General features: G+C 37.0%; 1 protein-coding gene across 5 annotated transcripts in view; it reads left to right on the top strand.

The window, feature by feature from the left end:
- The window catches only part of phf2 (PHD finger protein 2), a 48,949-nt gene continuing 34,622 nt past the window's right edge, over nucleotides 1-14,327 (top strand). For 4 of the 5 annotated variants that reach the window (XR_003440265.2, XR_003440264.2, XR_003440263.2 and 1 more), the window contains exons 1-3: nucleotides 1-541; nucleotides 12,433-12,518; nucleotides 13,248-13,362. Coding sequence is in view for 2 of the 5 variants with exons in the window: in XM_027143856.2 (XP_026999657.1) it covers nucleotides 444-541; nucleotides 12,433-12,518; nucleotides 13,248-13,362 (299 nt within the window). In the remaining 3 variants the exon portion in view is untranslated. The remainder of the gene's footprint in view (nucleotides 542-12,432; nucleotides 12,519-13,247; nucleotides 13,363-14,327) is intronic. The other variant, XM_027143857.2, reaches the window with a different exon arrangement.

Below are 14,327 nucleotides of genomic sequence, written 5' to 3'. Positions count from 1 at the left end.
CTCCGGTGATGAAGCTTGCATTCAATGCACCGGCGCAGTGGCTCGCGGGGAGACCTCGCGCTATAAACGCCCCCAAAACCTCCCGCAAGGAGCCGCACTAATGCCTTCCACTCATCTCATAACCCGCCTGAGCGATATCATAAGAAAAACATAGCTACATTGTCTTATGCTTTTCGGACACACTACAGTAGACTGTAGTCACCAGGGGGCATGCACGCGGTATTGCGCTTGAGGAAACATTGTAACCTCTGCGATGCGCTCGCGGAATAATTCAGCCTGTGTGCGTGATTCGGGATCTGCTCGAGTATGAATGCTTGTACGGCGGAAGCGCGAGCGTGCTGACGGTCTTCATATTGCCGTGTCGGTTGCCTTCCCTGCTGCCCCCGTCTCCTTCTCTTTCTCCTTCTATCTCCCTCCGCTGCTGTTGGGAACTGAGCTTAAACATGGCGACTGTACCAGTGTATTGCATCTGCAGATTACCGTACGACGTAACCCAGTTCATGATCGAATGCGATGCCTGCAAAGACTGGTTTCACGGCAGGTAACGACTTTATATCTTTCTAAATTTTCCTTATTGTGTACGAATGTGGCCCAATTTGTCCTTGTGTGCTGTACTCGCGAGGTATAACAGCTCTACGTTTGTGTTCGCCCAAAAGCGCGAGAGGCCGCTTGAAGAAGAAGGCGGAGTTACATGTAGCTGTCTTTCTGGAGACATTTTTGTCAGCATTTTGTCAGTTTTGATTGCATTTCTGTCGTTACTATTGTTATAGGGACAAAATGTTTTGTGTATTTTGTGCTTTTTCTGCGCTTTTGTCGTACACTTGGTGTGTGTGGACTTCTGTACTGTTGTCGGGGGAGAGCCGAGAGCAACGGGTTCCTGCCGTGGCTCTCGTTTATTTCATTGCATTTCATTTCCAACTAGTATTAATGTAGATTTCTCGTTGTGTTTTAAACATGGTCTGGGGTATTTATATAGCCCGAATCTGCCCTCGCTTTCCTACGAAGAGATGGGTCGTTTCGTGCTGGAAGAATAATAGGCTACTTGTGCCAGAGATTTGCACGTTCACAGCTCTTCTGTCACTACAAAGCCACGCACACGTTTATTGATCATAACCGATTCTATTTAGCGAACGAGTGCCGCTTCTATTGCTCATTGCCCAAAACATAAAGAAGACTAAACGTGTGGGCACCGGAACCCGTCCACTGACAGCGGTGTTTAGGCTTGTAGGAAATGAGTTCAACCCGCCGCAATAATGGAAGTAGTTTAGTTACAAATATATATTTTTTCTCCCAGAATGTGTCTCAGAAGAATGTAGACACGCGACGTTTTTCCCCCGCACAGATGGTGTAGGTTTTCCCATAACAGCGTGTCGTTCATGTAAACAGTTGAAGGAGAGTTACAGCTCATTGATAGAGACATTTACGCGCCTATTTTAACCCCTTGATGATCCGTGTGTTCGTTAAGAAAAGAAGTCAGATGTTAGTCGTTTGTCTGATGATCATTTGAAAACACTGGATTTTTTTCTGGAGTTTTCTGGGGGTGTGTGTGTGTGTAAATGCTTAGTGCCTGAGGGACTTGCCCTGTAACGATATCGTTAAAGCTACCGATCCACCTTATTAGTCTTTGAGAACTCATAGCGAACGTTCACAATCTCAGTAAAGCCCGATAAAAACATCGCTTCATGGACACACGTGACACGAGTTATTGTGCTGGTCAGACAATGGCCTGGCCCTGAGTGCCCTGTGTATACTTTACATGATGCTGCGTAATACATGTCTGATAGCTTGTGAAGACAGAAAGTGACTGAATTGTCCAGGATAATTCTTTATCAATGTCCTGCGTGAACGTGAAGCCTTGATCTGTTTTATGCTATTCGATTGAGTAGCGCAGGGTTTATTTAATAATTCATGTTTCACTGACACCTGCAATGTTGAATAAACATTAATTGGGTTTAATAAACCCTTACAGTGTCAGTTCATGCCTATAATGCCAAGTGCACCCTTACTTATTAGTACTAATGTGTTAACAAAAGCAGTGTTGAATTTATAATAGTGTTGTTTTCACTCCCTGGGTGTGTAGCTGAACTTTAGTAAACATTTATTCTATGTCTTTGGTTAGGAATGTGCATTGGCAGTATAAACTTATGATTATTTTAAATAGTTTACTGCTCTTTTGATATATACATTATTTAGCAGACACCCTTTTCCAGAATGACACATTTATCAAATTTTTATTCAATGGTTAAAATCTGTCTCAGCAGGGAAACTATTAGGGTAAAAACATTAGTTTACACACACACACACACACACACACACACACACACACACACACACACACACACACACACACACACACAAACAAATGCACACCTATTTGGATTTGTGATTTATAATTTTCCCCTTCATTTTCTTCACCAAATTTGGTCACTTGCTAATCCCTAGCCAATAGAGTGCTTTCCCCTATCATCCAAATGTAGCCACAGTTTTTTCAATCTGCTGCCCATGCTGTGGAACATGTTTTGTGTTGTTCTCAGCATACATAAGTTCACATACTCCCACGAATGGATAATGTCACTGTGATTGACAGCAGAGTATGCCACCCTGACCACTAAAAACACACAGCCAGATTTGGACCCTTTGCATCTATCCACAGATGACAGTGGAATCATGGAGATTTGAAAATGCAAACTCCCAATGACGGAGCAAATGCTTTTCTGTTGCTCCTTTTAGTCACAGGCACAGCATCTTAACCACTGAGTTATTCCTGTGCTTGTTGTATTACTGCTTAGGCTCACTGGACTGAGGGAGCTTTTTAAATGAATGCAGTAATGTTTTCAAAGTCCATTCACAATGACACACAACAAGCAATTCAATTCATTAGCAATTCAAAGCCTTCAAAGTCATATTCTTCAACAGTAGTTGCCTGAGTGAAGATTTCTGCAGTTTCAGACTTATAGTTCAGCCCTGTATGGTCCTGTTTGTTTTGTGACTCCTTGTTTTGAGGTAGCAATGAATGACATCATCGCTTCTATCCCGTCTCAGTCTGCTGGGCACAGAGCCAGTCTGAGAAACTGTGAGTTGCAGACTCTGAGGTGGCTTATCATCTGCAGCTCATGCCTTCATAACAGAGAAGAGCACTATGTGGAGTTTAACTCATTTTCACTTGTATGTACATGTTTGCAGTTGACTGAACTAATTTAAAAGTCAGATATCCATAACATACCAAGCAAATCTACAGCATCAATGACCATGTGTTGAATGAAACAATTCTTCACCTGCTTTCTGTATTATTGCTGCCTAATCAAATACCTTGAATTTAGTTTCCAAACAAACCTAACCTCAACCTGCACATCCTGACTCTGGAAGCCACAAAATCAACAAAGGTGAACAAATAACCTTTCATTAAAATTGAGTCTATAAAGCACATTCACTGATCAGAAATAACATTAAAACTCCTGACAGGTGAAGTGAATTAGTTTAAACCTGTAAAGGGGTGGGATATATTATGTAGCAAGTGTACAAACAGTTCTCAAAGTTGATGTGCTGGAAGCAGGAAAAATGTACAACCCAAAGACTTGTGGAGGTGCATGGGAAGTGGAGTCTCGCTCATCTGGTCCAATTCCACATAAGAGCTACTGTAGCACAAATTACTAAAAAGGATAATAGTGGCAATAAAAGAAAGGATTCAGAACACACATTGCATTGCATCTTGCTATGTAGCTGAAGAATGGTCAGTGTCCATTCTGAACCCTGTTCTCCATAATAGCTATATACTGAGCTCAGGTGACTCCTCCTTGTTTAGTTGTATAGTTTTCCCCAGATGTCCATAAACATTGGCCATATTAAATAAAAAAAATTAAATACAAAACTATATATAGTATTCTGATAATGTAGTGTTCATGTGAACAAAAGTTGTGCATTGTCTTATGTACTGTTTTCATTCTCTACACACTACAATACACTATTATTTTAAATGGCAAATTTGACAATTTGTGGTAAATACTGAGCACTACATACATATACATCATCTGTATGGACTGCATAGACAAAACACACACCCTCACAAAACACACACACTGTTTTGCACACTTTTCTGCTGTTTTTGCACATACTGTCCAACATTTCAGCTGTTTTTGCACATATTGTACAATATCTCAGCCATTACACACATACCATACAATATTTCATTCATTTGCTGTTTTTTTGCACAACTCTATATATTATCAAAGGACCTGCTGCTAAGAAACTGTGTTCATTCTGTTACTGCACAAAATATTGTTTGAACATTCAGTATTTACACTGGTCGGTCGGCGCTGTTTCTGTTACTCTTTATTGTCTTTTGTGTATTGCATTTTTTGTACTTTTTGTATTGTCTTGTAACTTTATGTCTGCACTGGTTTTTTGTCCTGCACTGTCTTTTGTCCTGCACTGTCTTGTTTGTCTTGTCCTGCACTGTTTGCACCAGGTTGCACAGTTGCACTTTATGTGGCTAAGACTACTTACATGTCCTTAGCCCTGTCTTTGTTTTATGTAGCACCTTGATCCTGGAGAAACATTGTCTCATTTCACTATGTACTGCAACGGCTATATATGGTTGAAATGACAATAAAAGCTTGACTTGACTTGAAATATATGAATTACATCCCTGATACTCAGATAGTAGATAAAGAAATGCAAAGAAAGTTGAAAAAGGCTGCTGTCAATTGCGAGCATTTCACAGCCACAGAGAAGTCGAATTGAACAGTCATCTGTTTAAACATTTAGCATTTTCAATATTTGTTTTTTTATTGTCATGACAAAATGTATGCTGTGAATTGTTGATTACGTTTGCTCCCCAGCTTAAGTTTTATTATGATAAAATTTATTATGAGTTTGACTTAGGAATGCTATTGCAAGCAAACTTGGATTTTTAAACTTCTCTAATATAGAGTTTTAATTTAGAAGCTGACAAAAGTGGATAGGAATTTTGGATATTTCAATTATCTACTGAATATCACGTTAACTTACATTTTTTTATGGTGTAAATAAAAAAAGTACATTTATGACAGTGCTTTGATAGGGGTGAGATATGTTTTTCAAAACATAGGAATTATGTTATAAAATAATAAAAAATATATAATTCACATTATATAATTAAATTCAAATGTCACGAATGGAAATTCAGATATCAAAAATGAAAATCTCAAACATCTAAATCACAGAAATACAAAACTTATATAATGTAGACCAAAGGTGAAGCTTCCGGGATTCCCAGGGAAAAATAATGTTTTTCAGAAGAGTGGACAAACAAATGAAAAACCTCTACTCAAATAGCAAGTATAATGTAGATGTTAAACAGGTCTGCCCAGTTTACCTATTTAGGTAACGCTAAACCTAGTTAGTCTATGTTAATGTTAGTTTGCTGGCAATAATTAACAGCTACTGTAACAGCCAAAGCTGTTGTTCGCTTAACTGTTCTCAACAACTCTTCACTTTACTTCATGGATCGTGACAGATGTCTATATGCTTTTGGCTAAATGGGGAATTCAATCCACTGAATATGTATACTTTCCCTGGGAGACCCGGATTTTTCACCTTTTGCCTGGTTTACAAATATTACTAGTTTATAAATATAAATCTATATTTTCTGTAGTTTAAAAATACCTATCTCAAATCCCTAACTTGTTTTTTTGCTCTATGTGATTTTAAAGGTAGATTTTACACTGGTCCTGGTTTTATTTCAAATAATAAAATACCCAAATGTACAGTTATTAAGTACACCATAAAACAAAATCATACATTAATATTAATGTTATTCATACATGAATACTACAGTACACTACACTACAGTCTTTTTATTAGCTCATGTTCAAATCTAAGAAGAATAACACTGTATGCTAAACATCAATTCATATTTGCCAAAGATGAAGATAAAGTAATATTGCTTACTACTAACTAGCTCATCATGTAAGTAAAATTTATTTACGTTGATTTACTTGCAAACATTAAAAAGTAGTTATACAAATGTATGTTTGGCAGGCTAGTTAGCTAGTTTATTGGTACACATTGGTGCACACTAAGGGAAACAAACTAGTTTATCACACACACACACACACACACACACACACACACACACACACACACACACACACACACATGCTCACTAAGAGAGAGCGAGAGAGTGAGTGAGTGTGTCTCTCTCCTTAAGGTAACTTTTCCTGGCTAATTTTATGCAGCTTAAAGAATGCCCGAACCTTTTATACTTCCCATTTTTTCTTTGTCATATTTAGGACTTGGGGTTGATATTGTGGCTTGGCCAAAGATATACAGAATAATTTGTCATATTAAATTTTTGTGTGAGCAGGGATGCAATGAGAGTTGAAGTACATGAAGTACATACCGTGTATAGTATGATTACACTATAGTTATGCAAGTAAGTAGAATAGAATTAAATGGCATGGTATTTTATTTTATTTTTTTAAATTTGATCTTTAAATGTATTAAAAACTATGTACTTTACTAATAATGTAACAGAATATATATATTCTGTGTGTTTGTGTGTGTGTGTGTGTGTGTGTGTGTGTGTGTGTGTGTGTGTGTGTGTGTGTGTGTGTGAAAATGAGAATGAGAATGAGGTCTTCTTTTGGCACCTTAACACCAATGCCACAGACGGCATTTCTCCAGCAGATTCGGTTCTCGATGCTGTGTTTTTGGTGTGGATAGATTTGCCACTCAAGTGAATAATTTATTAACATCCTTTTCCAGCTGCATAAGCCACGATGATCAGGAAGATGTATACTAATGATAATAATTGGTACAGATAAAGCAGCATGGTCCTAAATGGTGAAGTGTTTAAAATACTGCCTAGTTGGTTCATCATAGTTTCATACTCATCTTCTTGCTCAGTTGGAAGCAATTATTGGTTACATAAAACATTTATTACAGTTCTGTCTTTATTAAAAGTGTTGTTGTGAGCTATTGCTACTGCCATGGCTGTAAGTGATCATTAGTATTGTATAAAAAGCATTTAAGAGTCACCACCTTGCCATCTTGCTAACTTTAGGCAGCTGTCTGAGATTCTCCAGCAATGAAAATGCATTACCATTAAGCATTCAGTGCATATTGCAGCATAGGAAGAAGTCCATTCCCTTCCAAATAAAATTACTTCAGAAGCTTCAGAATTGCTGGGAAATTTTTTGCTGTTTAACAGTGCCATTAATTCTACATTTAGCTATAATTTTAGTTTTGAGGTTTTGCCCTTGGCCCTTAGCTTAATTGCATGCTGAAAATATAAATATATAAAATATACAATAAAAAATACTAAGAAAAAAAATGCTAACAAAATCAAATGAGTTATAAGTATTAGTACACCTATTCTCGTGAACAAAATGTTAGAGAAGCATGCTTCTGTGTATATTTTACCTTTTTCAACTGGGTCTTATATGGTCAATATGACTTACTGTTTTACTAAGGATAAATATGTGGTGACAGCTTGGGGGGCATTAGTGTATACAAATGAATTGAGGCTAAATGTGTTGGCCTACATTAAATCAGACAGAATCTCCATACAATTTTTAGCACAGTATTAAAAAAATTTATATATTCAGAGCTGTAACACATTTCTCTGAGAGAGGACACATATTTTGGTACTATGCAAAGGTTGAGGAGGGGGATTGGAGAGGAAGAATTTTCCAGGAATTACAGAGATCTGCTGAAGATGGTACCATTTTAGGGTCACTAAAGTCTTAAAATCTAGAATGAGACACCACCTCCACATTAACAGACATGTTTTGAAGGTATGCCACGATAAAGCACTGCAGGCCTGCCAACATTAAATGTTTTACATTGCTTTGACTCATGACTCATATGACTCAAAACATACACAGAAAGTTGTACGTTTTCCTATATGAACCGAAATTCCCAGAAGCCCCTTCCCTTCTCTCCATCTCACGTGTAATCTTTTGATCTGTGCTCTTGTCTTAACTTGATATTGCGCCCGCTTTTTCTGTAAACTGAAAAAGTTTGTTACGGTAAAATAAAATCTTTCATTGTATGTTTTCAGGAGCTAACATATATCAAGTATATATTGATTATTATTAGAAGAACCCCTAAAAGCTTCTAACTGGTCAAAAACTGCACTTTTTTCAGATGAAAGAAAAACATGGCTGGATATTTTGATTGAAAAAAAAAAATACTTAAGCCTACAACAAAGTGTCAAATCAATTCATTTCAATAATAATGCTAATTAGAAAATAATTTTAAGTTTTACATAAAAATAAGTTTATTGAAGTAGAAACTGTAATGTGCATCAAAATACTTTTATTTATTTATTAATATATTTGTTTGTTTGTTTATTATTATTAATAATAATAATAATTTATTTTTTTATTCATTAATTTTTTAAACACAAAAAAAAAATAACCCAATCATCAGAGTGGTTGGGTTGTGATGGTTGGGATTTGTGATGTTCTATGAGACCATGTTAACCTTATTATTATACATGGCATCAATGAGACATAAAATATGTTGATGAAATACCAGGAGATATGAAATTAAAAAGTAGCTGTTTGTGCCAGTAAGCTACAGAAAAATTATACTTAATAAACATTTGTGCATATGCTGGATAGCTTTTGTCATCGTTATACGAGTCACCTTACCTAAACCCCACTTGAGTCGAAGAGGAGATTTCATAAGAAATCCCGAGATGGTAATATTCTGTATTGATACTATAATCAAGGTTAGACGTAAGGTTAGATTTAGATATATTTCAGTGTGATGAAGCTCAAATCTTTACCAAGGGTGTCACAAATAATGCAATTGACTGTATATATCTACAAGGTGGTTTAACCACAAGATGTTTTAAAAGAAACAGGTTAACACAGAAAAGAGATGAACGCTTGACACTAACCTGCTGGGTCCTGAATTGTGAAGGTGCTTGTTTTTCCTGTGAGACAGTGATTAATGGCCAATGTTTCCAACATGTTAATAGAGTGCATATAAGTTATTATTTATGTTCATACTGTGTTTCATCCAATTAAAACAGTTTAAGCTCCACATTGCAAAATATATGAATGAAGCGAATACAAAATATTTTGTCCTCTACTTATGGCAGTAATATAGTACTGGAGAGCAGCCCACATGGGTGACTCCTATGGCAATATTTACTTCTGTATGGCTCCCTCTTCTGCCAGTAATGTGGAAGTTTTGCATGAGGACATGGAGGCTGTTAACCCTCATCTTTTCACAGCTGCAGCGATGAACCAAGTGCTACTGATAAATGAGTTGAGTTGAGATCATGAGCTTTCCTGGAACTTGTTACAGTATATACTTCACTCCTAATTGTGTAGCAGTTGTCCTTCATCAAGCTATGCAATTCAAATTCAAATTGTCATTTTGAAAGGTTCCTTCATCCATAATTATGAGATTGTTTTGAAGGTGGGTGGCAACGATGTAGTGGGTAGCATTGTCTTACAGCTACCCAACTTACAGCTCCAGGCTTTTAGGCTTGACTCTGAACTCAGAATATTATTGTGGAATATTCTCTCTGTGTTCTTGTGTGTTTCGTCTGGGTTTTCCACTTTCCTCTTACCTCCCAAAACATGCTGGTAGGTGTAGTAGTGACTCTTAATTGCCTCTAGCTGTGAATGTGTGTGTCTATCCTTGCCATAGATTGGTGTCTCAGACAAAATGTATTCCTCCCTCATACCCATGGGTGTAAATCCCGGGGGGACGGAGGGGACATGACCCCCCGCCCATCCGAGGATTGTCCCCCCCCAGAAAAATTATTTAAAAAATATCGCACTCTCTATTTTGAAAAATATATGTATATATTTATACCTAAATAATTGTGTAAGTAGAAAAAAAACCCAGCCCAAAATGCATATTGACCCACCGCCTGCTTTCCCAGTTCATCTCTCACACGAGTCAGGTGTGTGGCTTCGGCTCAGTTATTGTTACTCCATTAAGTAGGGGATTTTATTCACTTTAAATAAAGTGATTCTCTTTAATGTAGTTGATACAGACTCATTCATAAATTAGTTGTGGCAAAAATGCTGATTACCGATGTAATTTTCCATGAATCTGCTATATTAGCGATTAAAATATTACTTATCTAGTTAATGTTAGCTTGTTTACTTGTTTAATAGCTTGTTGCATAGTGCACTGCAACTAAAAAAACTTTGTTTTTCACTGTGGGGACATGTCTTTATAAGTACAATTTGACTGTATTATTTGTGTCCCCCTTCAAAAATTGCTCATGAGAAATGTTATATTTATTGTCCCCCCTCACTGTTAAATGAAATTTACCCCCATGCTCATACCTGGTGCTTTTGGGATATGCTTTGGATCCAAAATTAATTTTAAAGATTCTTTTAAAATGTGAAACACAGTTTTGCATTGCAATGGATCAGACTAGTTTCTTGACAGTTGCAGCCTGCAACTGTCAAGAAACTAGTCTGATCCATTGCAATGCAAAACTAAGCTGCAAAATCTGTTGTTTTCTTTCTTGGATATTAGATTCAATCTATCTGGATACAGAGATACTCAGCGAAGGATAGCCCATACAGTATAGTGCAATGAATCAAATAAAAATGTACACATTTAAAAAAGAGAAAATTACCACTCAGCCATAACATTAATTCTGGCTATTAGAGAAAGGTTTCAGAACACACAGTACATCATAGATTTCCTCATATGGGGCTTTGTAGCTGCAGAATGATCAGAGTGCCCATACTGAACCATGTCGTTAAAAGCAGGAAAATGAAGAAGGTGGCCTGGACAGATAATTCACTTTTTCTATTACATCAATGGACATCTGTGTCCTTGTGTGTCACTTACTAAAAAATAACTAATCTGCTGAGAAACTTTGATTCCTGGCATTTATTCGGATTTTGTACATGTAAAACCTGCCTAAATGCTTAACGAAGTACACTCCTTAATACCAACAGTATTCCATACAATGAGTCCTATCACACTACAAAAATTGTTCAAGAATGGTTTCAAGGAACATGTCAAAGAATTTAAGGTGTTGACCTGGCCTCCAAATTCCCCAGACTTCAAAACAAGCATCTGTAGGATGTGCTGGACAAACAGGTTTGATCAATGGATGCACCAACTCATAATTTACAAGACTTAAAGGATCTGCTGCTAATTTCTTGGTGCCAGATACCACTTTCAGAGGTTTTGTGAAGTCCATGCTATGATAGCTCAGAGGCAGGTAGTTTTAGTTATGACTGATTGGTATCTATTTTTATTGGTCAACAGATTTTCATGTGATTAAAATAAACATATTTTAAAATGTTATCTAATCGAAAGGAGCAGGATACACATTTCTTACTGATACAAAATATCACATAATTGGTGTTGTCATACCTTCATTAGTTTTCTGTTAGCACATACATTTGTGTATAATATCAAAGACTGGGTTTTGCAGTATGTGACAGCTGGTATACGATAAAAAGTGTTTACACTGCATACTACAAAACATAATGCTAATTACAACATGTTGTAGATTATGAATATATTATTTTTGTAAAATATGATTTGTAGCGGGGGGCACGGTGGCTTAGTGGGTAGCACGTTCGCCTCACACCTCCAGGGTCGGGGTTCGATTCCCGCCTCCGCCTTGTGTGTGCGGAGTTTGCATGTTCTCCCTGTGCCTCGGGGGTTTCCTCCGGGTACTCCGGTTTCCTCCCCCGGTCCAAAGACATGCATGGTAGGTTGATTGGCATCTCTGGAAAAAATTGTCCGTAGTGTGTGATTGCGTGAGTGAATGAGAGTGTGTGTGTGCCCTGCGATGGGTTGGCACTCCGTCCAGGGTGTATCCTGCCTTGATGCCCGATGACGCCTGAGATAGGCACAGGCTCCCCGTGACCCGAGAAGTTCGGATAAGCGGTAGAAAATGAATGAATGAATGAATGAATGATTTGTAGCTATGATATGTGTTTAATAAAGTTTCTGTTATATTTGAATATTTTTATTTTTGTGATCATTTTTTTTACAGAGTAGTTACTGTATGTTCAATTGGTGTAATTGGTGTTTTTGCTGTTTCAATATTCATGTAGGCTTATATGTCATGAATGACCACATATATAGAATATAGCAAAATCATGGCATGTAGCTTCACTTTTTGCCTTTTTGCCTTCCACTTTTTGCTGAAATCTTTCCAATGTGTTCAGGATGTTTAACACAGCGAGTATGAGTGGTGGAGGAATGTTTCAGTTGTTTCACTGCAATTACTTCATAATATTTTACAAAATACTTAAAACATAATATAGGTTTAATAGATATGGTATATGCAGCTACGTATGGTTAGATTTTATTTCTTAATAAAATATCTCAATTTTAATTTTGAGAAATGAATTTGCTTACAAGCACTGGAACTTTGTTTTGTATGCTTTGGTCTGTTTTGAATCTCATAAGGCTTTATCTTTGTCTGTTTTTCTTGTGTTGTAGCTGTGTGGGAGTGGATGAGGATGATGCACCAAACATTGACATTTACCACTGCCCCAACTGTGAGAAGACACATGGCAAATCCACCTGTGGGTACTTTCTAGCCGCAGTCTAATGATATTGAAAATGTATTTGTTTTATAATCTTTTATTGTGTTACATTGCTTTGAAAGTTTTTTTTTTTTTTTTTTTTTTTTTTTTACTGGATTATGAGCTAAAGGCACACTATATGCACACTGTATGCCATGGGAGAGTGTCTGAAGATGAGACTAGAGTTTTGTTGTTTATTTATGTAAATGCTGTGATTGCTTAGCAGCTTAAAGAAGCAGCTTACAGTATCTGGGGCTCCAGCTGCTCACAATACACAATATTGACTTTAGATTTGGTATTTGTGAGCAGACTGATTTGTGTATTCCCACCCATTGTAAAATCCATATTATAATTTGTATTGTTAAATTACAATGTATTGTGCAGCCCTTTATGTGTTGTGTTATGTTTTTCATACTAAAATATCACAATATTTTTTATTCAGACCAACATGCAAATAACAACCTATTGCTCAAAATTTATAGTCTATTTAGCAATGTTTTTTATTTTTTGCTCTCTTATTTATTTCATACTCAAGGTATGTAATTGTTTATACAGTATAAAATTGCATAGATGTTTTGTGTATTTTTAATTATGAAATCAGCGAGTGAGGGCAATAAATGCATAACTCCAAGGCCATTTCTTAGCAATTTCAGCTTAACCCAGAAATTTGGGTGAACCATGGGCTTTAGCTAAACCAGATTTATATGCCTCTGGCACTTTTCTTTGCAGTGAAAAAGAAAAAGAACTGGAATAAACATGACACAGGGCAAAGCGGAGACGTTAAACCGGTTCAAAATGGCAGTCAGGTGTTTATAAAGGAGCTGCGCAGCAGGACGTTCCCCAGGTACAGCTGCATTTGCTCAATTTTACTTTTCAACATTACTTTATATTTTATTGATATTGTGTATTAACAATGCATTATTCCCAACAGAAAACCCAGCCCAGTGCAAGTTTTTAGTGCGTCTTTACCATCAATGAATGGCGCTCTTTGATTATAATTCTGATCTTAGAGGATGATTTTGAAAAAATCTGCATGGTCATGCAGACTAGAAAAGAGTTGGATGGGATAGACTAGAACAATAAAACACAAACAACAAAAATATATCGCACACTGTAGCACTATGCATAACACAAATACTGTACTGACATTTTGACAAATCACATTATACAATAGACTGTGGGTGTGTTTATAGCCAGTAAAGAAAAAAAATAATTTAACAATACTTTAAGTTACATGCACAGGTAAATCATCACTACTAATGCAAAATAAATCCGATTGTGCTTACCTTTTCCCTATGGTGGCCAGCAGTCCTCTACCTACCCAGGCAGAATTTTCTATTATACTCTTCTGGATTATTGCCCTCCTGGCTGGCTCACCAAATTTGTAACTATTTATGAATATGAGAATAAATGATTCTACACTGAACTTTAATGGGGGGGGGGGGGCAGCAGCTTAGTGGTTAGCATGCTTGCCTCACAACTGTGGGTGTTTGATTCCTGGCCTTAGCCTTTTTGTATAGAGTTTGCATTCCCTGTGATTTAGGGGTTACCTCCAGGCACTCTCCACCAATCCAAAGACATGCACTGTAGGCTGATGAGCATCTCTAAATTGTTTGTGAAATTGTAGAGTGTGAAAGGGTGTGTTTGCATATGTAATTGTGCCCTGTGATAGGTTGGACCTGATCAAGGTAATCCCCAACCTTGTGACATTCAAGCCATTTTCTGTGATAGCTATGTTGTATTGTCATATTGCCCAACACTACTGACACTTTAAGTAAGAAAGCATATACTGTAGAATAAGAGTACTGG

The sequence above is a fragment of the Tachysurus fulvidraco genome, chromosome 2, assembly GCF_022655615.1.
Source record: "Tachysurus fulvidraco isolate hzauxx_2018 chromosome 2, HZAU_PFXX_2.0, whole genome shotgun sequence".
NCBI lineage: Eukaryota > Metazoa > Chordata > Actinopteri > Siluriformes > Bagridae > Tachysurus > Tachysurus fulvidraco.
The sequence above is the reverse complement of the archived record's forward strand: the minus strand, read 5'-3'. Positions and strand labels throughout refer to the sequence as shown.